Raw genomic sequence first — 26,632 nt, forward strand, 5'->3', positions numbered from 1 at the left:
GCTCTCCCCAAACCCTCTAGAGCGCCACCTGAGCGCCAGAGACCTCTCCCTGACCGCCATCCATCAACCACCTCTTTTCTGTTTCTCTCTCCAGAAACCTGCTTGCTTCTTTTTCAGCACTTAGATTGTTTTTATTTTTGCTAATTATTGTCTTTGCTCCACAATAATGTAAATTCTACTAATGGAAGAACCAGCGGCCAACACAGTGCGTGCATATGCTATGTAGGCGTGCGTCGACTGGGTGGAGGTTGTTTACGGGTTGAAAGAGCTCCTTTTTGTTCCTCTCTTTGTTTAAGATTAATTTTCATGCTGTACAGAGGGATTAAGTATCCCTGGGATAAAGGGCCAAGCCACTAAGTTTTCTAACACGCTTAACAAATACCACCCCCGCTCCCATTTTATTGTGATGTCATTGAACATTTAGAGAGCAACACTGGCTTTCCTCAGAGCAGATAAGAGAACTCAGTAGATGTCTTATGGGTATAGTGCTCACTGTGAGACGTATTTCAAAATTTGCCAATCACTGAGTTAACTCATGAGAGATCTTCTATGGGAGACACTAGAGGCCTGTTTTTGTCGTTGTTGAGCCCACGGTGTAACAATGGAGGTGTGGGTGTCCCCTGCTATTGTGCCTTCTGGGTGTGCAGAGGTGAACTACCTCTTCCAGAATCTGCTCTCTGCAAAAAGGTCATTAATACTAAGAAGTAGGAATTTTAAATGCATCTCCCAAGAGGACAGATTAGATACCCTTTTCAGATTTGTACTCTATTCAGATTAATACTTTGTGTTTTCTCCTATCCATTTAATATGATAAAGATGTATGAAATACTAATTCCTGGGTGGTCCATACCACATCTCAAAATAATGAATTTTCTGAATCATTAAAAAAAAAAAAAAAAAAAGCCGGGAGCAGTGGCACATGCCTGTAAATCCCCCGGGCTTGGGAGGCTGAGGCAGGAGGATCACCAGTTCAAAGCTAGCCTCAGAAATTTAGTGAGGCTGTAAGCAACTGAGTGAGACCTTGCATTAAAAAAAAATAAATAAAGGGCTGAGGATGTGGCTCAGTGGTTAAGAGCCCCTGAGTTCAAACCCCAGTACCAAAACAAACCAACAAAAATAATCTGCCCTCTGTCTCTAACCTTTTACCCATCTTTGAGCCTCAGCTTCAAGCTGAAAAGGAAACTTGGGCACTTTGGTTGCTGTCTAAAGATCAACATATCCTCATGAGGTTTTTCACTATAAGTGGAAGAAGTGAAATGCAAATTTGGTGAGTAACTAGTTTTGTGTCATTCTTTGGTGTGGTATTCTAAATGTCACTATTTCTCTGTCTTAGGTGATCTATTTAAAGAAGACACCTGAAGAAGCCTACAGAGCACTGCTGTCTGGCTCAAATCCCCCCTATCTTCCATTCAGGTATGACCGCTCACAAGACTTGGCTAGACCTGACTAGGGAGCCGGCTGCTCTACAGTTAAATTGTCTAAGACTGAACAGGATGCTTTATGGAAGGAAATGAGGTTGATGGTTGTTTTTTTTTTTTTCTCCCTCCTCTCTTATTATTTCTTTTTGCATAATCCCCACCCCCCTGTAGCTAGTAAGAATAAAATGTCTTGTTCCTTTTAGGAGTTTATCTTTTATTTTAATTTTTTTTTCCTACATCGCTCTCTATAATCTGACAGTTTTCTTGAAGCACAAAGAGGGCCTAATTTAGGAACTAATAACCGTGTCGAGCTTTGTTTGCTTTTAATAATCTACATCATTGATTCCTCCATTCTTTAATTCCATGAGCATCGATTGAGCTGTGACTCATGTCAGGTCCTGAGGATATGGAACAAGGACCTTCCAGGAGCACGGGTTTGGTGGGGACCCTAGACGCCCTGTTTAGTACACACATGGAGTTTACATCCTCCGGAAGTGTGTCTCTTGTTACAGTGTTGGAAAAGAAAGTTATGTAAGTATCACCTGAAGAAAATTAAAAAAAAAATTTAGGGTAAACTTGACCTTGCTTAAAAAGTAGAAGGGGTCTGTGGGTATAGCTCAGTGGTAGACCTTGGCTCCCCAGGTCTGGGGTTGAATCTCTAGCATTGATTAAAAAAAAACCCCAAAACCCAAATTTAACCAAAATACTACCAAAACAGCAATCTCTGATAGAACTGTGAATTTAAAAAATAATTTTCCCTTTTTGCTTATTTGTGTATTGAAACCTATAAGCATATGTAGTGCTTTTTATTGTTACTGTTATCATAAGGAGGTATATTTGGGTACCCCAGGGGCCTCTGTGCTGTCTTCCCACTCTGCTGTACATTCAGAGGGTTCTTCTTGGTAAAGGTTTGAGAGAATAAGAAACAATCCTTTAAGACCCAGGAGATTCCCACCCGTTTCTGAGACCACAGGAGAGAGAGGGACACAGTTGGGTGTGAAGGCAGGAAGGAGGGGGCACCTGGGAGGCAGCCGTAGAGTGCTGTAGGGAGGTCAAGGATGGGGTGCTGAGAGGAGCACCCCCTCCAGCCTTTGGGAGAATAAGCCCTTAGCCATTGAAGGGAGTCAGGGTCACTCCAGGTGAATTGGGCTGGCACGAACAAATCCTACAGGCATAGAAAGTACCTTTTTCTTGGGGTTCAGTGAGGGCTCCTCTGCCCCAGCTCCCATGAGGGAGGCAAGAGAGGCTGGCAAAAGAAAGAGCACACCTGAAACCCTATTTATTGAGGGGAAGACACTCGAGAAAGTTCCACCCAAATGAAGCAAGGGATTGGGCTTCAGGGCAGTGTAGCCCAGTCCCATTGGGGGACACCCACTCCCAGAGCTGTAATTCCTTGCCTAGTGAAGGTGAGGTCCACCTGCTTTCAGGCTGAAAGCGGGAGCCAGTTCCACACCTCCATCACCCAAGCTAAGGGTGCCATGCTCAGCTCCTGTTCATGGCGACTGCCGACAGAAGGGCAGAGAAACCCGTGGTGGCTTATGTACAGGAGAGTGTTAAGGAAACTTAGAGGTTTTTTTTTTTCCCTCCTGTCATTTGAAAGCACTTTATGAAATACAGTTCTATTTTGTCAGAAAAGAAAATAATGATAATACTAATAATTCTACTTCAGTTCTAAGCAAAGTAGTTAAGAATATGTGCTTTGGAGGTAGGGAGGCTGGGTTTGAAGCTTCAGTTTACTTCTCATTATTTATAGTAAGTGTAAGTGGTTTGGGCAAATTGTCTTCTCTGAGACTTAGTTTCCTGATCTGTAAAATGGCTACCGGGCTATTCTAGGATTAAATGAACTAATGCATTATCCCTGTGCCTAGTGTAATACTCTGTGTGTGTATGGGGGGGGGGCTACTGGGGACTGAACCCAGGATATTTTACCACTGATCTACACCCCCAGTCCTCTTTATTTTTCATTTTGAGACAGGATCTTGCTAAGTTGCTGAGGCTGGCCTTAGTCTTATGATCCTCCTGTCTCAGCCTCCCAAGTCACTGTGATTACAGGCACCACACCTTGCTATTGCTTAAAATTGTTTAAAAAAGAGGATCTGAAGGCTTTTGAAGGTGTGGTTGGTATGTTCAGATGTACTATTTACTGCAATGCCTATGTACCCATTTGTGCTATAATTTTAGAGTCTTTTGATAAAGGCTATCATCAATATAAACAATGCTCTTCTTCAAGATTTATTTATTTCTCAGACATTTATTTGAGTAGTCACTTCTGTAAAGCCTTTCCTCATTTATCTGAAGAAGCTTGGCCAGTCCTTTACCTATAATTTTGTTTTATGTTTTATGTATTACAATACTACACATAATATTAAAGCCTACATTTTGTATCATAATTATTTGTTTGTTTACCTATAATTTTGTTTTATGTTTTATGTATTACAGTACTACACATAATATTAAAGCCTACATTTTGTATCATAATTATTTGTTTGCATGGCTGACTCTACTCTCAATAGCTGGAATTGAGTTCTTTTCCATTTGTGTCCAAAGAGAATAAAATAAGTACATTATTCCTTCTATGCCAGCCACTGTGATACTCCTTTGGATCTAAAGATGATTAGGATGCCTTCATACTTACTGCAGGGGAAGTCTGTATAGTTCGTAGAAAGTACGAGTATGCAAAACAATTACAGGGTTTTACTAGGGTTAGGAGATAGGTGTGATGGGTATACTGAAAAGTAAGGTGTAACTTTGGATCTGGGGGTTAGGACCCACAGAACACTTGCATGGAAATAAGCATAACCATTGGGTGCTATAACTTTTTGTTTATGTGGCATATGCTTTGCATAACCATCTAAGTGCTGATTTTGGGTGCTATAACTTTTTGTTCATAGGCATCATTTTTTGTGGCATAGGCTTTTAAAAAATTAACAGTACACTAGATAGGATAGTAATAATGTGGTGCTTGTAGTATAGGTCCATTATTATAACCAAAAAGATGACCTGATTGTTTTTTCTATTTGGGTTTATATTTAAAATTTTTAAATTATAGCCTTCTATTAACCTAGTTAAAAATTCACTAGAAATGAGACAGATTTAGAAAAAGATTTGTGTAGCTTTACTGACTTCTTGATTAAATTAAGTACAGTTGACTATAGCGATAGTTGAATTTCTGTCTCGTTGCGACACTCAGGAGTGTTGCAGTGTTACCGTTTGCGAGTCAGTCTTAGGGTGTTCCACTGAATTGTAAGGTGTTTGTGTCAAACTGTGCTTTTCTTTTGTAGTAAGAACAGTCAATGTGTTTATCAAGAGTGATTCTAGCTGAAAACTAGAGGGAGAGAGTATTTCCATCTCCTTGAATTCTTTTTTGTCCGCCCATCTCAGTGTGGGCCTGGCAGCCGGCCTTCAAGGATACAAGGGGCCTTTCAGTCCTGGGGGCAGAGTCAGCAGAGTTTAAATTGGCAAGCCTGAGATGAGTCTTTTAGAGGTTCCCTCCCTTCAGTATACTACCAGACTTAGTGTATATTCTGTGAGGTCATATTAATTGCCTCTTGTCTAAAGTTCCACAAGACCACTGGCCCCTAGTGTAGTCCCACCTTGTTTTCATGGAGGTAATGGTGATGGCTTTCAGGTGTAGGCTCTTGGACACTCATAAAACAGTGCTTGTAGGAGTTTCAAGTTTCACAAAACATTGAAAGTTAACTAATCTAAGTGTCACAACTCTTCTTTGAGGTATATATATTTTTCTGTGTTAAAATTCATTTGATACCAACTTCTTGGTTTATCGGTTTGTATGTATCAGCTTGGCAAGTTTTTTGGTGTTGGTGATGATTCCTAAACCTGCAAAATACCACAAATTTTCTATGGCATACAGACTCAAAGGGGAATAAAATTATGCTAACAATAAATTATGTCCAGGGACCCAGTTTTGAAGACCTATCTAGAAAGAATGGCATGAAAAATAATGATGAGGTGTGGAGGTGATGGAGGTGACGGAGGTGTCAGAGGTAGGGTGTTGGGCTAATGTCTAGTGGAATAAAGCTGGTTGAATAAAGTAGGGATGGCCTAACTCTAGTCATTAGTTTTTCTTTGTTTGTAATTTTGTGCAGCTTTTTTTTTATTTTTTATTTTTTTTTAGCTTGAAGAAGAGAATAGAATGTATAGTTCAGTTTTTTTCCCAAAGATATGTTGGTTCTCAAGTTGGTTCTACAGATTTGAAACACTCCAAGGCATTTTTCCTGATCCACGTTTGTGCACACGGGGGAAGCTATAAAAACTATTGATGCCAGGGTTCCACCCCTAGAAATTCTAATGCAGTTGACCTGGGGTGAAGTCTGGGTATTAGAGTTTTTAAAAACTACCTATGTGTGAATATGCGGCTGATGTGAAAAACTGATCTTTAAGATATACCATGGCCCAAACAAGACAAAACAAAACAAATTCAATGATCAAATAAGTTTAGACTGCTCCATCTTGGAGACTTATAAAGTACGCTCCCATTTTAAAGATTCTGACTGGTTCTGAGTAATGAAGTCATCTTTTTATTTAACCCACAGCTTTCCAAAGTACTGATCCCCCCACCCCTGCGCCCATTTCTATGAACATCTGGCAGAGCTACAGATTTGAAACACTCTGAGGCATTTTTCCTGATCCACGTTTGTGTGGAACAACAAAAAAAATATCTCTTGGGATCAGATCTTGGAAATAGGTGGCTTATCCCAAATAGTGGTATTTCGTCTAAGGTGAACAGGAATATTTAAGTTTTTTCTCAAAGCAGATGTGAGGCCACACCATCTTCCCTGACCTGAGGATCCACAAACCTCCCACTGGCAATCCTTTCATGACATTTATCATTAAAAATGGACTCATGCTGTTTGTGTTAAGGGAGGTGTTTGTTGTGTTTTGGGGATGACTCCTAGTGATACCATAGTTGCTGAGCTATGTAACTGAGTCTTAATGGGAAATCTCAAAAGCAATTATTCTAGATCTTCTGGGCATGCCAGCACTTGCAGGTCTTTTAACAAAGGCTCAGAAGGGTCAAACACTTAAATCTTGGCATGAGGCTGCTTTCTTTCTTCTAAAGAAAAGTAAACATGTGCTGGTGTTATTTGTAATTATAAAATATGTCTCTTCACATAAAATATTGAACCAGATATTGCTTAGTTCAAATATAGCATTGTGATTTTTGTCAAAATGTGTTTAGTAATTGACTTTGTACTTTGAAGGATAAATTTTCCTTACCATGTTTTCTTTGAGTTTCAAAAATGTGGAAACTTTTTAAAGATATTTCTTTACTTCTCAACTACTTTTGCTACTTCTCAGCACTAATCTTTGGGGTCAGTTCTGCCCCATGGGTCTTATCTTCAACCCTTTTTGTTTTTTATTTTAAGACAAGGTCTCACTAAGTTTGCTTAGGGCCTTGCTAAATTGTAGAGGCTGGCCTTGAACTTGTGATTCTCCTACCTTAGCCTCCCTGGTTGCTGGGATTATAGGCATACCGTATTTGGCAAACCTTTGATTTTGATGTGTGGTGTGATGGAAAAATTGACATTAGTTTTGAATAGTGAGGGTGTGCCAGTTTCCTGAGTGTTGAAAATAGATGGCTTATTCAGTCCAAACTGTTGAATCTATTCTCAGTGGCTGGGGTTTATTTTGAGTAACTTGGATCACAGTAAAAAACAGATTCTTTATCAGATTTTTCTTGTTAAATTGGCAAATAAGCACCATTATCCAGTGAAAACAGAAACAATTGTCAGGGTTTCTGTGACCCATTAAATACACATGTAGGAGAGTTACATACACTCTTTTTTTTTTTTTTTTTTTGGTCACCTGGAACAAGACAATGTAATGTGTCAGTGATTTGCACTGTAAGAATTGTCTCAAAGTCCTTTTTCAGTTATTCCTGAAAGCTTAGTGTTACCAAAGTTTCTGCAGTAGGGTTAGTGCAGTTAGGGTTTTGGATACTTTATGTTATATTTCCATTGCCAATCTTAGTTGATAAAGAGTTTTGAACATGATTGCAAATGTTTATTTACCTTTATGACAATTTAAAGACAATTTGTCACTATTTTTATTTTTAAAGAAAAATTAATGCAGTTAAATAGTTGTCAGTCAGATATTCATCAAAGGCTCAGAGCACATCTTTTGGTCTATTTTTTTTTATGGTTTTATTGCTAGTTCTATACAGATTCTATCCTGCTGAGTTTATGTGACCTTTTAAAGTAACAATTTAGAATTGAATTTTCACCTGTTTCTTTAGAAAGGTGGTTAACTATGTATAGCCTGAGGTTAAATATGAGAAGCAGGAAATTGTGTAACCTTTTTTTTTTTTTTTTGTTAGGTACTGGTTATGGTCAGCGTTTGGCCCTGCACTATGCAACCATTTGGTTTTGTTCTTTCCACTAGTTCTTATAAAAATACATTTTCATCTTATAGACCTAAAAGTTATAAACATTCAACTCTTTTTCTTGTGGCTAGTACATGCATACAAGGGATTTGTACAGAGGCTGGAAACTGGGATATGTTTTAGACAGTTGTGTCACTTGGGGGGCATTGTCTAGTTCTAATATAATTTCAGATAGTCTAGGGCTGAACTTACTAGTGTGATAGCTACTAGCTAACATGCTATTGAGCACCTGAAATCCGTCAAGTCCAACCTGAGATGGATTATAAATACTAAGTATAAATTGGGTTTCAAAGATTTAGTTTAAAAGAAGAATGTAAAAAATACTTAAAATTATGTTGATTACATGCTCAAATGATAATATTCTGGGCATATTGGTTTAAACAAAATATATTATTAAAACGAATTATTTCTTTTTATTTTATTTTAGTGTGGCTTTGAAAAAATTATAATTGTATGCAGCTTTCTTTTGTGACTGGCATTATATTTCTATTAGATAGCAATGATTTAGAGCATGTTTTGTTACTTAGTTTATAGTTAAAAATTTTTTAGCAGTGGCACATATTTGTAATCTTAGCCACTTGGGAGGCTAAGTCAGGAGGATTGCAAGTCTGAGGTTAGCCTGGGCTACCTGGTGAGACCTTGTCTCAGGGAAAAAAATAGAAAGGGCTGGGGGGTGTAGTTCAGTGGTAGTTTACCCTTAGGTTCAACCCCTAGTATCAGAAAAAATTTTTTTTTGAAAAATAATTTTTACTTTGAAAGATCAATAGTTTTCAGCCACTAGAGGTGTTCAGCGAAGATAAATGAACTCCTGGTAATGATCATTTATTCATTTCTTTATTCATTCATCAGCAACTACAACATATTAATGCACCCAACACTGTATTATTCTCTGGGCACACAGACATAAAGAACACACATTTTCTATCTTCAGAAATTCACATTCTCGGAGTGAGTGTGAGGATGGGATTCAGATCAGTGCTTTACAGGGTTCTGAGATGACTTTTGAGATCTTTTTCAACCCATTGCTCTGCAAATATTTGCATATCTCCTAGTTACTTGTTATTCTGAGAATTTATGAAGAATCATGACCCAAGACATTTAGGTCATAGTCATTCCCAGTATTTGTTAGTCCATTTACCATCAGTTTTTTTTTTTAATTCTATAGTGTAGTCTCCACACTGTTGATACTGTGCTTTTTCTCCATTCTTCATTTCAAACAACTTCATTACCAGAAATACTTTCTTATTGTGTAGTGTAAATATGTTCTTTCATCTCTGATTTCATCTCCCCTTTAGAAACATTTACAAGGTTGCTTCATTATGAGTGATTTCTTAGATTTGTAGATTATAAGTGGAGGTATATTGGTAAAGCATCTCAGTGAGTATAAAATGTTTGCTGGTTCTTGTGGTGCAAATATTACTATGACTGCTGACTTGGGCTCAGAAAGTTTCTATTTAACAACTGACTCTGAGAAGGCTATACAAGACAGCTCTAGGGCACCAGTGAATTAAGCCCTTTTGTTTAGTATCTCACCATGGTTGTTGATTTTAGGTTTTTTAAATTTAATTTTTCTTTTGCTTTTCTGCAAAGTAAATGCTAAAACATAAACAAATGAAAAATCCAGTTGCTGCTTCTGTTCAAATATTCATTGATTTACTTTCATATTAAACAAGTATTTATTACACTTATTATAGTTCTATGGATTTTTATAATTGTTTAATCGTGGCTATGTGGTTTAGTTCACTGTTTTGCCAGAAGTCACATTTAGAAAGGTAGAATTGCTGGAATAGATGAAGGTTAGATGGTTAAGCATGAGGCTGAGCTAAATTTGCATCTGGATGTCTCTAGACAGTGGTTGACTGTAACATTAGTCTTCTGTATTGGGTTTAGAGACACATGAGTTATTCTTCAGCTGAGATGAATGATAGAAGCCTTGGATGTTTAAGTATTACCATATCTCCTGAATGAAGAGTAGCCTTGTGTTGATGAGTTTAACAGAGTAATGCAATACATGGTCAAACTATCATGACAAATAAGGGAAAGAGTTGTAGTTTTCCTGAGCCACAGGGGTGTGCATACTTTCCTCTGTTTTATGGGGAGGTGGAAAAATACATGAGCTCTCATTCTTCTTAATAAATATTTGGTTCAACAAATATGAATGAATGAGTGTATATATGCATGAATGAATGAATGAATGAAAAAAGCAGACCAATAGTTAAGTAAACAGTTGGGAACTATAACTGCCAAAAAAAAACCTATGAGAGTTGAAACTGTTTGGCACATTGGTACAGTGGTTTAAATCCTCAAAGCTCTTTCTGCCTCTCTGAAGCATGGGTTATTTATAAAGCCAGTGTGTTTAATAACACCCGACAAAGGAAGAGCAAACTACCTGGAGCATCACTGCTTTTAACTTTCTTTAATTAAATACTCTTTGGCAGAGAGAACAGAAGGAAATGACTTTAAATGGACAGAGGGATTTAAATGCAAGGAAAGTTGTTCTTGCTACTGAGAATTAAGGCATTAGGCTACTTAAGTTAACAAAGTAATCATGAAATATATAGAAAATTTTCTTGGGATGAGTCCTCAAGCTCCTTTACTTAATTTATACATTTATTTATAGACATTTACTGTCTATTTTGTGCCAGGTACTGAGGAATCAGTGGTGAATGATAAACATATAGATCTTACTTTCTCTGAAACTATCATAGAGCTAGAGGCAGAGAATTGAAATTAGTACACCAGGATATAATTTCAAATTGAAGTTAAAGCCAAAGAAGAAGAAAAAAAAATCTGGGAGACTTGATCTAGTCCGGATGGGGCTGGAGGGTCCTCCCTAAGCTTGGTGTAGTGTTTGAGCTGAAATCTGAAGGAGGGGGAAGGCAACCTAGGTGCCTAAGGGAGAATCAGGAAGAACATGTGACTAGCAGAGGCAAAGGTCCTGTGGGAGAGCCAAGTGCTCAGAGCTTAGGGAGGTTCTCTGAAATTGGGACCAGAGAATTAGGTGAGCAGGAAGGAGGAAGCATGTGAAGCAGGCAGGACCAGCCACAGGGCCTTTCATCCCTATTGAGGATTTGAACTTTACCTTGAAAGCATTGGGAACTTAGTGAAGAGTTACAGGTGAAGGGTGACCAGATCAGATTTGCTTCTTAAAAATACCACTTTGGTTCCAATGAAGAAAACTGATTAAAGACAGAGAGTAGATATAGAAAGACAGTGGTAGTGGAGTTGGAGGGTAAAATGCATTAAAAGGTACATATGAGGGAAAAACATAGGAAGGATAGGACAAGGGGAAGAGAGAAAAGGAGAGGCTTCTGGAAGGGCTTCCAGCCTGGATGACTGTGGAAGCTGTATCATTTATGTAGACCAGGAGGGCTAGAGGGCCAGATAGTTGTCACTGTTGGTTTCTGGGGAGGAGGCGGGATTTGAGAGATATTTCCTACACAATGAGTTTTAGGCACCCAAATGGAAATATCACATAGGTGATTATTGGCTATACTATTTTGGAGTTCTAAGAAGGAGTTTGTGATCAAAACTACTGTAAGATTTCATCTCACTCCAGTCAGAATGGCAATTATCAAGAATACAAGCAACAATAAATATTGGTAAGGATGTGGGGGGAAAGGCACACTCATACATTGCTGGTGGCACTGCAAATTGGCACAACCACTCTGGAAAGCAGTCTGGAGATTCCTTAGAAAATTGGGAATGGAACCACCATTTGACCCAGCTACCCCACTCCTCCATCTATACCCCAAAGATTTAAAATCAGCGTACTATAGTAACATAGCCACATCAATGTTTATAGCAGCTCCATTCACAATAGCTAAACTGTGGAACCAACCTAGATGCCCTTCAATAGATGGATGGATAAAGAAAGTGATCTATCTGTCTATCTATCTGTCTATCTACACACACACACACACACACACACACACACACACACACGAATATTACTCAGCATTAAAAGAGAATAAAATTATAGCATTTACAGGTAAATGGATGGAGTTGGAGAATATCATGCTACGCAAAGTAAGCCGATTCCAAAAAAGCAAAGGCTGAACATTTTCTCTGATGAGTGGATGCTGATCTACAATTGCCGGAGGGGACCTGGGAAGAATGGAGGAACTTTGGATTGGGCATGGGGGAGGGGTATAGGGGAGGGGACACGGGGGTAGGAAAGATGGTGGAATGAGAAGGACATCATTACCCTAGGTACATGTAATGATTGCACAAATGGTACCATTCTACAGCATACACAACCAGAGAAATGAAAAATTGTGCTCCCTTTGTGTACAATGATACAAAATGCATTCGGCCATCATGTTTAACTAATTAGAAAAAATAAAATGTTAAAAAAAGGAGTTTGTGCTAGAGAGATGTATTTGAGTGTCATTGTAGATAGATAAGTAGATGAGATTGTCTAGGGCAAATGGTTTTCCAAATGTGTTTCCTCCTACTAGCAGCATCTGCACCACCTGGGAGCTTGTTAGAAATGCAAATTTTTAGGCCCTGTCTTAGACCTGAGTCAGAAACTTGGGGTAGGCCCAGAAATCTATGTTTCAAGGAACTATCCAGGTGATGATGGTGCACACTGAAGTTTGAGAGCTCCTGGTCTAGGGAGAGAGAATGGAGTGAGAAGAATTTGGGCTGAAATTGCACCTTGTAGAGGTCTAACTTCTAAGGAGAAGGAAGTGAAGGGTAACTTTGCAAAGGAGATGGGAAGTAGTGATTGGACAGGCAGAAGGAAAAATCCAGGGACCAAGAGAAAATAGTATTCAAAGAAGGAAGATACTCATGTGACATGTTGAGTAAGATGGTGCTTGCCAAAGGGTCCTCAGACTAGATGAGAGATTGCAGGAGCCTGGGAGAAGGGAGAATGAGGAGTGACTGCAAATGATCATATAGTTTCTTTTTGGGGTGATAAAAGTGTTTGGGAATTAATGATGATGGGGTTGTAAAACATTCCTAGCATACTAAACCCCACTAAACTGTGCGTTTCAAGGAGGAAGTTGAGTAATTCTTTACAGGTATATTCTGTTTTTGTTTATTTATTTATTAATTCATTTTGGTTGTGTTGTGGATCGAACTCAAGGCCTTGAACATGCTCAGCAAGTGCTCTACCACTGAGCCAGGCCCTACCTTCCCCTAGAGAGTCTTCTTTTAAAGAGGGGGCACAAAAGAAGCTGATATCTGAAGCAAAATGGGGAGTCAACAGAGTTTGGATGACTTGTCCTTTTTAAAAAATGGTAGAGACCTAAAAGTGTTTAAATTCTTTTTGGAAGAATCCAGGAGAGAGCTATGGATCTGAAAAAATAATATTGATAGTGTTAAATAATGATATAATTTCAGCAGAGGAAAGAACTTTTGAGACTAATAGAGCCTATTGTTTTCCTAACCCCTGAGATCCATTTCATGTTATAACATGGATGAGAAAAATTCCTATTCAAGTTTGAACATTGGGTGGGGCAGGTACCTCAATACCTTTCAGGACCAATCCATTTTATCTTCAAATGATTCTGAGTAGTGGATGAAAATCAACAAGGAGGACTGATTTATAAAATGAGTGGTAATATTACTTTTATAGAATAAAATCTCTCAACTTTAATGGGCTTTCAAATCTTACTGATGGAATGTGCTTTACTCTGACTTCTAGAAGAACCCTGTCCTGTTGGTTACCCAGCCTTTGAGAATTATCTGGTATTAATTGTGTTAGTTCTGTTTTGTTTCCCCATTGTCAGCTTGGTATTCAGTTTTCTTGGCCTTCAACTTTATTTACCACTTATTCATCTGATCTCCAGCTTTCAAAACTCTCTCTCTCTCTCTCTCTCTCTTTCCTTATTCTCCCTGTCCACATTGGATTGATTACACTAGGGTTGAAAAAGTATTTTGAAAGAGTTTCTGGGTTGGTGGTAGATTCCTGGGCTTAATTTTCCTCCTTGACTTTCTGCCCTGGGCCCCAGGGAATATATAACATGTTTTTGTGTCCTTTCACTGTATATTTACTCTCTTGTGTCTGTAAATGAGCCAGATGTTACTAATAAACCATTTCTCTCTTCCCTGGTGTGGGGGCAAGTTTGGAATCTGTTCCTTTATGTTGCTGTCATGATGTATCTAAATTAGCTGGCATCCTAGGTGCTCAAAAGAGATGTGTCATCTCCTTCCTTGAGTCAGAAGGGTATTACTGAATTTCATGGCATTCCTTCTTATATATTTCAGTTTGTAAACTTTCGTGTTTCCAGTTTGCTGAGACTGCTCTGTATCCTTATTCTGTCCCGTGGCATATGAACTCATCTCTCCCAGCTTTGCCTCTGTGCAGATTTGACCACTAAGTCATCAGAGTGCATGCTCTCTTTCTTTGAAAACAATTTTATTTTATTTATATTATTTATTTAGAGTCTTGCTGTGTTACCTAGGCTAGCCTTGAGCTCCTGGGCTTAAGTGATCCTGCTTTAGCCTCCTGAGTAGCTGGCTCTACAGGTGTGCACCACTGTGCCCAGCTCAGAGTTGTCTTTTCAGTCCTTGGGAACAGTTATGGCTGTGACAGGACAAGAGATAGCAGGATAGTCTCAGCATAGTTTGCAGACATTAGGTCTGTTTGTGAAATCATTTAGTCGAGGCTAGGAAGATATATTTAAAGGAATGGGAAGTACCTCCAATTCTTATAAATTTGTTTTTTATTCTTTTTGAATATAAAGGAATTTTCTTTGTAAAAAATTAAAGCAGTAGTTTTTGATCTACTTGAGTGCTAGTGAATTTAGGTGAGAAAAGAAAATTATATTTATTTTCACTAAACTTATAATTTATAGTATAAATTTAATTATAAAATTTGGAAGTGAACTATAGTGGCTTTAGCAACATATTTGACTTTGTCACTAGAAATCACAGGCATTTTTATATCACATTGCAGTTGTTAAATCTTAAAATATTATTTCTGGGGGCTGAGGCTGTAGCTCAGTGGTAAAGTGCTTGCCTCCTATGTGTGAGGCACTGGGTTCAATCCTCAGCACCACATAAAATAAATAAAGATATTGCGTGTTCATCTACAACTAAATAAAAACTGAAAAGTACAGCGGTTATCAGAACTGTCACTAGAGCTTGTCATATATTAACTTAAAAAGTGTATTTTGAGGTATTATAAATTTTTTCTTTAATGTTTTGATAACCTTATTTAAATCGGTTTTTCATTAATATTATATATTTTATTTTATTCATTTGAAAATGTTAGATCATTAAAAAATGGGTCCATGGAACCTAGATTCTGAATCCTTGCCCCAAAGAGACAAGTATTTGCAAAGGAATGTGTAATTGTTTATAAAAACTAGTATTTTATCTTAGATCTCCAGCTATTCCTTTATCTGGTATCAGTCATTAAAATTTGCTTCTTAGCAAGTGATTATAGCTTTTAAAGATAGTTGAAAAGACATTTTATTTTCACTGAAATAAGTTCAGATGGTATTTGAAAACAATAACAAAACAACAAAACTCCTCTTGAAATCAATTTAAATATCTGAACTGATCCTTCTAGTTACATAGGTTACTTTTGAAGTTTCAGGATTTAAGCACCATTTCTGTTAACCTTGGCTAACTCACTAGATTTGTATCAGGCTATCAGGACCCAAAACTCAGTAAATTTCGGGTTACATTTTAATTCATGGCTTAGCAGCCACAGATTCTAAGTACGTTTGATGGCTAGTGATATAAAGCTTTGTTTTATGTTAATTATGTTGAAAGCCCTTAAAAATTGTGTTCTCCCATTGGACATCTTCTGGCTCTCTCCCAGGAGCTATCCTTATACTGGTGTTGCTTGGGTGGGACTTGAGTTTGTCAGGGCAGGTGCCTAGCATGGGCTCCCTCCTTGGGTCAGCAGTGGGGGCTGGGCAGAGACCAAGAGACTTGAGGTCAAGTTTCTTGCCTCAGACACCTTGGAACATTGCTAGTGTTAAAGCTCCAGTGCCAGTTCTTGTTTAACTGACCTGAACTTGATACTTCAGTTTTATGTTGCCTGAAGTAGATCTGCTGAGTTGCTCTAAAAACTTAAATAAAGCATGAAGCCCTCAATTTTTGGTGCAGTAAGTTCCCACTCTTTGGACGGAGCACCTCAGGGTGCATAAGTAGCCCTCATGGATCCCAGGAGGTTGTCTGTTGGGAAGTGTGACTGTATTTTCCTCAGCCCTCTCCCTGCTCCCTGTAGGGAGGAGAGATGGCTTTTAATTCATGAAAGTAACTACTAGGTTCTATTGACCTACATACAGTGTCCCCCTTACCTTTATAATGCTGTGTTTATCACACTCCTCACAAGATTGGTCCCTGCCAAAAGGCCTATTGTAATGATGAATGTTTTACTTAACCAAACAGCTCAATTCACTGTTAATAAGAGTGGTAATAACATTTAAGTGTTTTCTTTGTGCCAGGCACATTTGAAGGACTTTACCTATTTTTTTTTTTAATGTAATCCAATATCAATCCTTATGAATGCTAGCTGCTGTCATTAACTTTGTTTCAACAGATGAAGAAACCAGGACTCCTAGAGGTAAAGTAACTTGCTCAAGTTCTTACCCAGTACATGGCAGAGTGAGAATTTGAACCAAAGCAGTCTGACTCTGGAGTTCAGACTTGAATCTGCTTTCTTATTAATTCTGCTTGTTGAATTAGAGCAATTTCAGAAGTGCTTCTGTGAAGTTGCAGGAATAGTTAACCAGTAGGTTCTGACATGCTACGTAAGTTTTGTCATATTGACAACATGAAGTTGAGCAAGCGCATCTCAAACTGCTATAGGTATTTTACTTGAAAATTCTGAATGCAAGTTTTTAATGTTAAGTTTATTTATGTTTGTAGGGATGCTTCCTTTGGAAATTGCACTTACAATCTCACCATCCTCGACTGTTTACAGGGAATCAGAAAGGTAATAACATTTTTTTTTCTTTTTGCTGTAGTTTGTACAGTAGTTTAAAAAAACAGAAAAGGAATAATTCCAACACCCTTGTTTGCCATTGGAGAAGAGAGAGGGGAGCTAGTGAGCTCTGAAGGGTTTTCGTTTCCTGAATGATGATTGATTTGAAAAGTACAGCTGGCCCTCAGTATCTATGGGTTCCTCCTCGATGATTCAGCCGACCTCAGATGGAAAATATTTGGGGAGTGAAAAAAAAACCAGAACAAAAACAAAAAACCCGGCTTCTCTACTCTACATTATAGACTTCTCCTCCTTACCATTATTTCTTAAACAATACAATATTATCTAGCATTTACATTGTATTTGGTATTATAAGTCATTTAGAGATGATTTAAAGTACATGGGAGGATGCATGTAGGTTATAAGCAAATACTGCACCATTTAATAATAGGGGATTTGAGCATTTGCAGAGTTTGGTTTCTGTGAAGGATACTGGAACCAACCCCTTTGGATATGGAGGGAGACTGCACAGACAATAGGGTAACCTGGGTGGAGAGACGCCTCTCTTTCTCATTTAAACTATTTGTGTTTTGGGCCAAATTGATCACTTCTACCTGAAGCTGTGCCAGTGACATTTCTTTGTTACCCACTGAGCTTCATTATCAAGCTAGATCTTGGTGGGAGAGAGACAGGAAGTTATCTAAGCCACTGTTCTGTTAATTCACCCCTGCCCATGACTGACTGAGTCATAAACTCTGGGGGTGGGGCCCTTTGGTCTGTGTTTTAACAGCCCCTCCAGATAATTTGATACACTTTGAAGTTAGTTAGTTGTGTTTTATATTTTTGGGATATGTTTAATTTATAAACTGAGAAGACATGCAAGCTATCCTGTGATTACTCTTAACGAGTTCTGAAAGTACACAATTCCATCTTGGACGTAAAGTTGTGATTTGTTATCAGTCAGAAATGTATGTGTTATGTAACCCATTGGTTATATAGTGTCAGTATATATATATAGTGTCAGTAGGATGCTAGCACAAGTTTCTTTTTTGTAATATAAAATTGGTTTTGATATGTTTGAATTGAGATAAACAGTTTATTATTATTATGCTGCTTGTTTTATGTATGCTTGTTTCTGACTTTGATATTTTATTTGTTTTTTCTGTGGTGCTGGGCATCAAATTCAGGGTCTTGTGCATGCTAGATTAGTGCTCCATGACTGAGCTACCCTGTCCCCAGTCCTGATATTTTGTTTAAAAAATGATTTTAAAGCCTCTAAGATTTGAAAATAGTTTTCATAAATTTTTCTTCTCATAAAAGCTATAAGGATGCTTTAGCCCACCCTTGCCAACAGTATAATGGAAATACACTTCCAGAAATACTAGTTAAAAGATTTTATGGAGATATTACCCAACACATAACCCATAATTATAGCATTTAGAGAAAATGCCTGAGAGGAAAAAGTGATTTACTTATTGTCATTATTATTGTTATTTAGCCTATCCTTCCATCTGGTAGGTGCTGCTTCTTTTACAACACAAAATTCAGAAAGAGTTCTCACTGGAATATCCCTGACCGTTATTATGGTAACTGGTGTCTCAATATAGAAATTCATGACATGCTTCCTGTTGTACAGGAAAGGTGGACTTTAGTCATGAATACAGCCTTCTCTAAACTTATTGTTTTCTCAGATGGTGGGGTCTTCCCAAATATAGATGAGATTTTAAAGGATCTGATAGATGTTCCACACATCTTTAAGCAAGGGAGAAGTCTTGGCCTGTGTATACTACCTTACATGATGTACCATGTTCTGGGCTGTTTTTATGGTGGGGAGAACCCTTGTGATAATGGGCACTCAAAGTGTGGCCACATTTTTGCCTTTTTAGGGAAGATATTTTTCTGGCTTTGATGTCTTAACATTGTCATAAGCGTAGGTCATATGTTATGTGAACAGGCAGACACATATGCAAGCATACACTTTAAAAATAAGGAGAAACGAAGAAAAGTAGATTGTTTAGAACATATTTTTCTCACTGTTTTCTCTGGAATGGTGAGTATAAATGAACAAAGTTGCTTTTTAAAAGGTTTAACTTGTTCTGCTTTTTGGGAACGAATTGCCTATACCAGTATTGTCAGAATTTAGAATTTATAAGAATTACCTAGGAGAGCATGTTAAAGTGCTAATTCTGTGCCCCATCTAGCAGTTCTGGGAAGGGGCCCAAGAATCTGTCTTTTTTTTTTTTTTAAATATTTATTTAGTTGTAGATGAACACACAGTATCTTTATTTTTATGTGATGCTGAGGATTGAACCCAGTCCCTCACACATGCAAGGCAAGCACTTTACCACTGAGCTACAGCCTCAGCCCAAGAATCTGTCTTTTAACATAAACTACCTTAAGTGTTTTGATGCTGGTGACCTGTGGCCTGTATTTTGAAAAAATACTCTAAAGGTTTTTCGAAGCTGGAAGTACTGGAGCTTAGCTTGTTAGTTTCTTTTTCTATTTTTAATGATTTGACCATATAATTTTTAAAGTACCTGTGGGTTTGTAATCTGTATCACTTCAGGTTTTATAAAATAGAAGATTATTTGTCTTCCTGAAAATATTAGATCTGAACAAGCTAAATAATTTTTAAAAGTTCTAAGTCATAAGTTAGAAAAATAAGTATGAAGCTTTTTTGTTTGTTTTGTTAAAAATTTCAGTTTTTTTTTCCTTCTAACATCAGACTAACATCAGAAAACAGAATGTCTCAAAGTAGAATTTTAGAAGTAAATTAGAAATTAAAAATGCCCTTTTTGGTTAAATATTATTAAAGAAAACAAAACTTTCTAAGAATAACTGATTATTTTTCTATCTGATAAGTTAATTACTCTAATATTTATTCTGTCATAGGTATAGTTCTCAGTAAGCTTTAATCATAAATTTGCTAATTTGTCCCATTTTATATGCGTTATTAACTTTAAGTAAAATTAATATAAATTAGCACCCAAGAGACATCCTGTGTGGGACCACTGTTATGAAATGATTTCTAGAGATGCATAAAATTAAGTTTCAAGCTCTTATGTTATTTTTTTAATTGGGAATTTCAGAAATGATGAGTGTATTCCATCAATTAAGTATAAAAACTAACTGAAATTCTTCTTTTAGGGATTACAACATGGATTTTTTGACTTTGAGACATTTGATGTGGAGGAATATGAACATTATGAGGTTTGTATATTTAATATTTTTGCAAAATATAATTTCATATTGATTATTTTTTTCCATCTAACTGCTAAATAAAAGCATTCTTGAATCCCCCCACCAATTGTTTTGTTTTTTCAGCTTTGTTTATTATCGTTGAACCAAGGATCACCAAAATTTTAATTTAGGAAAACGTCATGTATCTCTATATATTCTCTTATCAAACTTTATTGACAATCACTTTGTACCTTTGGAAGAAAAAATAATTTTGAAGTATAGTTTGGTAAATTATAAGCTACTTTTATTTGAAAATTCAGTTTTATTTAAAACAAAACTGGATGTATACCTTACAGTGCTCTTGAGGGTATGTATTCTATTTTGAAGCAGAGTTGAATGCACTTAGTTCTAAGAGTTCATTGAACTTTTTCTCATGTTATGAGGCTTTCAGGTGATGTCTTGTCTGTGCATTTAGGCAGTGGCTGTCCAGGCTGGGTCAGACCATAGCAGATGTTGAAGAAGGGCACTCTGTGAGCAGTGTAAGGAGTCTAGAAGTTTTTACCTTTTTCTGAAAGATGATAAGCCTGTGGAGTGTGAGGAGGCTTGACATTCTCTGAACGTGAGCTCATCTGCTTGGTGCCCGCAGGGAAGTAGGAAAATGTATCACTATTCTTTGAAAGACCAGGAATGGCCTTCATGTTTTGGGCTCTAGTCCAGGCTATGTCTACTTGAATATCCTGCCTGCATGTTACATTTAACGATTCTAAACAAATCTTTCATCCAAACACTGTCTTTTGCTTTGTTCATCTGTGTTGATGGTGTCACCGTCCTACTGTTTGCCCAGGTTCAAGACTAGAAGCATCCGCATTTTCTCCTCCCTAATCTAGTGTTTGAATTCCCGTCACTGGTGCCACAGGATGTGTTCCTCTCTTCCTTCCTCTCTCTTCCCACCCAGCCTAGGTCTCATATGGTCTCCCGTGGACTACTATTGCTGCTCTCTGCCTGAGTGCCGGCCTTCTCCTCCCAGGCTGCCTGAGTAATCCTAAAACTGAGCTCTCATCTTATTTTCTTCTTGGCCCCAAACTGGCTGTGGGTCCCATTGACCTGCTGAAGGAGGATGCACTCTTCTGCCTGGAATTCTTGGCTCTGTTCAGCTCCACCTACCTCATGGCCTCATCTCCTGGTTCTGTACCATCTGCACTTTCTGTTCCAGCCCCTCTGAGCTGCATACTTGCTGTTTCTCAAATGTCTCTATGCCCCAGCTGAGCTTGCTTTCTCCTAGCTTTTCCCCTCCCTTAACTCTCCTCTCCTGACTGTACCTCTAGAGTATTCCCTTCCCATTACTTTCATGTTTTATAATTTATGTTTTCCTTTTTTCTCACATCATGGCTATGTGCCCACAAGCTTTATTTTCTTTATTGGATCATAAATACCCTGTGGATGGGATTTTTCCAAGTGGAAAAGCATACTGTTTTCTTCTTTAGAACATCTTGACATAATGAAATTGCTACTTCTCCAAAAATTAATAAATTTAGTGCAATCTATTAAAAGTTCACAGTTTTTAAAAAACTATAGAAGTATTTTTGTGGCATTTGTATAGTAGTGAAAGAATCCTTTCTTCAAAACAGAAGACTAGAAATGGAGGGATGTACACCTAATAAGGGAGATGGCTGGATTATTTGTGGTACATGTACATCATGGATGTGATATGAACATTTAAAAAAATGAATTCAATGATACTACCCAGGATGATTTCTATATTGTATTGTTGAAAAGACACAGAAGGGTGTTTATAATCCTTTTAAAATAAATAAAATATAACAAGACACTCCCATCTCATACATATTATATGTATGATGCTATATGATATATATTACATAGGCACAGAGCTGATATATTTTGAAGTTAATGAAGTTTAAATGTTGAGACCTCTTATTTGCATGGGTGCCTGTTAATGTTCTATACCAATTCTATGATAGTAATTTTTTTTTTTTGGTATTAGGGATTAACCCAGGGGTGTCTTTTTATTTTTTATTTTGAATTGATGAGGGCCTTGCTAGTTTGCTGAATCTGGCCTTAAACTTGTGATCCTCTTGTCTCAGCCTTCCAAGTCCCTGTGTGTGTGCCACCTGTAGGAATATGGAATAAAAATTCTGGATTTTTAAAGTGAGTCTCCAAATTAGATAAATTTTAGGTCCTCCTCCCCAGAATAATTCAGATCTGTACTCCATATATGTAAGCATGGAGAAAAACAGATGGTCAAACACTAAAGCAATTTTAATAAAAAGAGAGATTGGTGAGGGATGCAGAAGGAAAGGAAGGAACAAACACTACAATAAAGAGGACAAGCTCACTGATGTTTTACTTATTCCTTCATCCGCCTCTTCCTTTCTTTCTCTCTGTCTTTTAACTTTGATGTCAATGTTCAAGGTGACTTGAAAGCACTGTTGAAAAACCTTAAGCATATAGTGCAATTCAGTTCTTACAACCAACCAAGCAACCAAGCAACCAACCAAACATCTGGTGGGAGTGAGCTTCATCCTCTGAGCTAACAACCACCATCTAGGGATTGGGAGGGGAGTAGTGGGTTTTGGTGAACATTTGAAAAGTTTGCTGTCAAACATCTTCCGTTTTGAGAATGATGTATCTATTCCATTATAAAGCCCATAAAAGAGGAAAATCACAAATTGAAGTGTTTGGCATTTCATAAATGTTAGCTTTATGAATAAATGAGTAAAGAAAGGACTGTCTTTGCCAACACTTTGGGGCCCAGTCACTTCCTGCCAGAGCTTGGTGTCTTGCTGTCTGCCCTGCTCCGAGGATGAGTCTGGACATTTGGTGAACTTATGAGGAGGAGCTGAATTTCTACACTTCATTAACTCCAGCAGAGTCAGCATTCCAATGAAGGCATTGTAATTTTCAAAGTAAAATTTTATCACCAACAGCAATTTGTGAGAATATCACCTTGATGACTAGGGGATATTCAGGATGAGACCTTTCAAAGACACTTCCTCACTAAAGTACATCCAATATATAATATGGCTCAAGAAAAAGCCTAAACCAACAAGACTTTGTCTCTAGGTGATATTAAAGGGGACTTTTATGATCAGAATGCTACTTACAAATGTAAACATTGAGGACAGCCGAACATGGGAGATATCTGTTGAATACAGTCTCTATGTAAACCTCTGCTCATTCTGCCAAAGGTTGTATCTGTCTTTATCCTGTAATTCAAAGATCTACAGCAGCACTGTCTACTAGAAATATTATGAGAGTCATATGTATTTTAAATATTCTAGTAGCTGCATTTAGAAAGGGTAAAAAAGAAAGAAAATTAATTTCAATTATAGATTTTACTTAATGTAATATATTTAAAATGTCATTTCAATGTGTAGCCAATTCAAAATCATTAATGAGATATTTTACATTTTAAAAAAATTTGTTCTTTTTAGTTATTCATGACAGTATATTTTGATATATTTATACAAACATGGAGTATATTTTATTTTAATTAGGATCTCTGTCTTGTGGTTATATATGATGTGGAGATTCACTGTGGTATATTCATATATGTACATAGGAAAGTTATGTCAGAGTCATTCAACTGTCTTTCCCGTTCTCATCCACACTTCCTTCCCTTCATCTAATCAAATGAACTTCTGTTCTTCCCCCTCCCTAGTTTGTTAGCATCCACATATCATTTGGCATTTGGTTTTTTGAGATAGGCTTATTTTGCTTAGCATTTTAGTCTCCAGTTCCACCTATTCATTTACTAGCAAAAGACATAAAGTCATTTTTTATGTCTGAGTAATATTCCAAATGTGTATATATACCACATTTTCTTTATCCATTCATCTGTTGAAAGGCACCTAGGTTGGTTCCATAGTTTAGCTATTGTGAATTGAGCTCCTTTTAACATTGATGTGTTACTAGAGTATGCTGATTTTAAGTCCTTAGTGAGAAAAGGGAAGCAGGAGGTATCACAATACCAGACCTTATACTGCAGAGCTATAGTAACAAAAACAGCATGGTATTGGCACCAAACAGACATGAAGACCAACAGAACAGAATAGGAGATGCAGAGACAAACCCACATAAATATAGTTATCTCCTACTAAACAAAAGTGCTAAAAACATACATTGGAGAAAGATACTTTCTTCAACAAATGGTGCTGACAAAACTGGAAATCCATAGAGAGCAGAATGAAATTGAAGCCCTGTCTCTCATTCTGCACAAAACTCAACTCAAAGTGGATCAAAGACCTAGGCATTAGTCATTTTACAGTTTTTAAGTGCTTTGAGATCTAGTGTGTGCTTTACCCTGTGGCATACCTTAATTTGGTGTGGAAACATTAGTACATAGAAGCCACATGTAGCTAGAGTGCAGATTCTGCAAGAATGGCAGGCTGGCTAGGGTGCTAGTATAGTCCATCAGTGTGACAGGAAGCCTAGCAGAAGCAGAACAGGTTATATTTCTTGCTTTTTGTGATCTAATTGTTCACTGGAGAGTTCATTTCAAGGCCTTGTCATGTTCAGAAAGCTTGGGGTAAGATATCTCAGGCTCTTGCTTTATTTTCATGTTTCTTGCAAATGGCACATCACATTAAGTATTGATATAAGCAAGAGGGTTGGTTTCCATTTTGTGAAAGTCTTTCAAAACCTGGTCTTTCCAGGTCCTTTGCCAACCTCTTGTGGAATTCTGCAGTTCCTCACATTTGCACTAATCAAACATACAATTCTGGCAGCTATGCAGGGAAAGTCCAGAAAAGGAACTGCAACTTTTGGTAATCCAAAGTTTCCTGTAGGAATCAGTGTCAGACATTCCTACCTTTTCCTACAGGCTTCTTAAGGTATTCTCAGAGAACTTGAAGACTAAGAGAGCAACCACGGCTTTGCCGTCTAGCCATAGACCAGTTCAGAAATTAAAAAAATAAATAAATAAACCTTTTGTCCTAGGCAAAAACAATGAGGATGAAAGAGTTTGCATATTCTTCTAAATAATATATCTGTAGGTGTGTGAGAATCTCCACGCTCTCCAGTAGCAAAGTTAGAGGTTAATGCTTAGAAGACCCTCAGTGTGCCTTTACTCAGCTTTCTTTTTGGGGGGAGGTTACTGTCCTTACCAAACATGCCTATGCCTGTATTCCACTGAACGATCCTACACTTAAGCAGTCATTATTCATCAGAGAGAACCTGATGTCTTTGTGTCTTGTCCTAGTTGTCCTTAAAGAGGCATTTCAATGTTCACCAGAGACTTGCTGTTTTTGATGATGTCCTTATGTTATCCATACACAGAGGAACTCACAGAAAACCACAGAGGAAGTGTCATGCATGCTGTAGCAGTGCCCTGTCCTGAGTTGTGGGTGTGGGAAGAAATGCAGAGAAGCCGTGCTCCCATGACAGCCCATGGCGGGGCGGGGCTCCTCTGTAGCTTGCACTTATTATTTCCATCCAACATTTGGCCCCTGCAGTCTCCACGAGCTGCCTTTTGGAAATTAGATGGAGGCTGAAGTTCAAGAACTACTACAAAGCTGAGAAATTACTCTGACGTCTTTCTTTGAGCTTTTGGTATCTGCCGTTGTCCTCCTCCCACTCCACACAAATCATTCTTTTTTTTTTTTTTGGTGAAAATATTAAAAGCACTTCCTGTGAAGTAGTTCTGTCAGTACGAAAATATTGCCTAGAACATCAGGCTGTTTTCGACTTGACCCTGTGCTTCACACACTGACAAGCCCAAGCCACATCTTTACATTGGCTACTTCATGCAAGAGAGAGCTGCACTTGGCTACTGCTTCTCTGATGACAGAGGCACCAGTTACCGCTTACCTGGGAGTGGAGTCACTCACAGGGCTTCCTTTTGTTTCTTATGATGCCACACAGAGAAAATGATAACACTTGCTCAACACCCTGGGATCATAACTCAGCTGTTGGCAACTGGCCTGGGTACTCTGGCTGTCCCAGTCCTTGCCCAAGCAACTCCATGGTGGTCACTCTGGTTAGGAAACTTTGTTTTACAAAAATAACAATGTACAAATAAACATTTGTTATAAGAGCGTCAAGAAGCCACCTTACTCTCTTCATGGCCTCAATCTAACTACTTTTCAGTTTGTTTATTGAACAGATATTAAGTGCCTCCTATTAGCTCACTATATTTGCTAGGTCCATCACTCTTATCACCTTATGTCACAGCATCCACCTTATTCTGCAGAAGTTATCCTGTTTGATTCTGGCCACCAGCTGTCATCTCTGCTTCTCAAGTTAGTTGTCATGCAGAGTTCCTCACTGATCTAGAACAGGCCGAATGTGTAATGTTTGACTCCCGAGACATTTCAGTGCTTCACAAGTCATCTGTGTTGCCATCTTCCCTGGCAGGGTGCTCTTTGGGGGAGAAGAGCATTGCTGTTCTAGAGAGTAATGTCAGGTTCCCTGGAGACTATTTGGGAGAAAGCACTGGTCTGTTCTAGAGGTCTGCTGTAGGTGTCTTTACCCTTGGGCCTTTGGGGCAACTCTTCACATTAGTATCAGAGTCGATGTTTTAAAAACAAAATCTGATTATATCATTCCCCTATTTTAAGTCCTTCGTGGGTTCCACACTGACAAACATCAGGGAAGAAATGTCAACTTTTTACTGTGGCACAAAAGCCTGCCTTGGCCTGGGCCTCCTTCCTCTCCACTCTTTCCTTTTCCATCCATGCAGCTGCCCAGATGCGCACTGCTTCACGCTCTTGTCCCTGTGGACAT

At 38.0% G+C, this 26,632-nt stretch overlaps 1 protein-coding gene across 5 annotated transcripts in view; it reads left to right on the forward strand.

Moving 5' to 3' along the window:
* Cdc14a (cell division cycle 14A) overlaps positions 1-26,632 on the forward strand; it is a 172,158-nt gene that overhangs the window by 72,925 nt on the left and 72,601 nt on the right. For 4 of the 5 annotated variants that reach the window (XM_078026825.1, XM_078026824.1, XM_078026827.1 and 1 more), the window contains 3 exons: positions 1,334-1,413; positions 16,657-16,723; positions 19,859-19,921. In XM_078026825.1, coding sequence (XP_077882951.1) covers positions 1,334-1,413; positions 16,657-16,723; positions 19,859-19,921 — 210 coding nt within the window. Of the gene's footprint in view, positions 1-1,333; positions 1,414-1,638; positions 1,950-16,656; positions 16,724-19,858; positions 19,922-26,632 lie in introns of those variants that run through there. The other variant, XM_078026828.1, reaches the window with a different exon arrangement.

Source organism: Ictidomys tridecemlineatus, chromosome 11 (assembly GCF_052094955.1).
Source record: "Ictidomys tridecemlineatus isolate mIctTri1 chromosome 11, mIctTri1.hap1, whole genome shotgun sequence".
Classification (NCBI taxonomy): Eukaryota; Metazoa; Chordata; class Mammalia; order Rodentia; family Sciuridae; genus Ictidomys; species Ictidomys tridecemlineatus.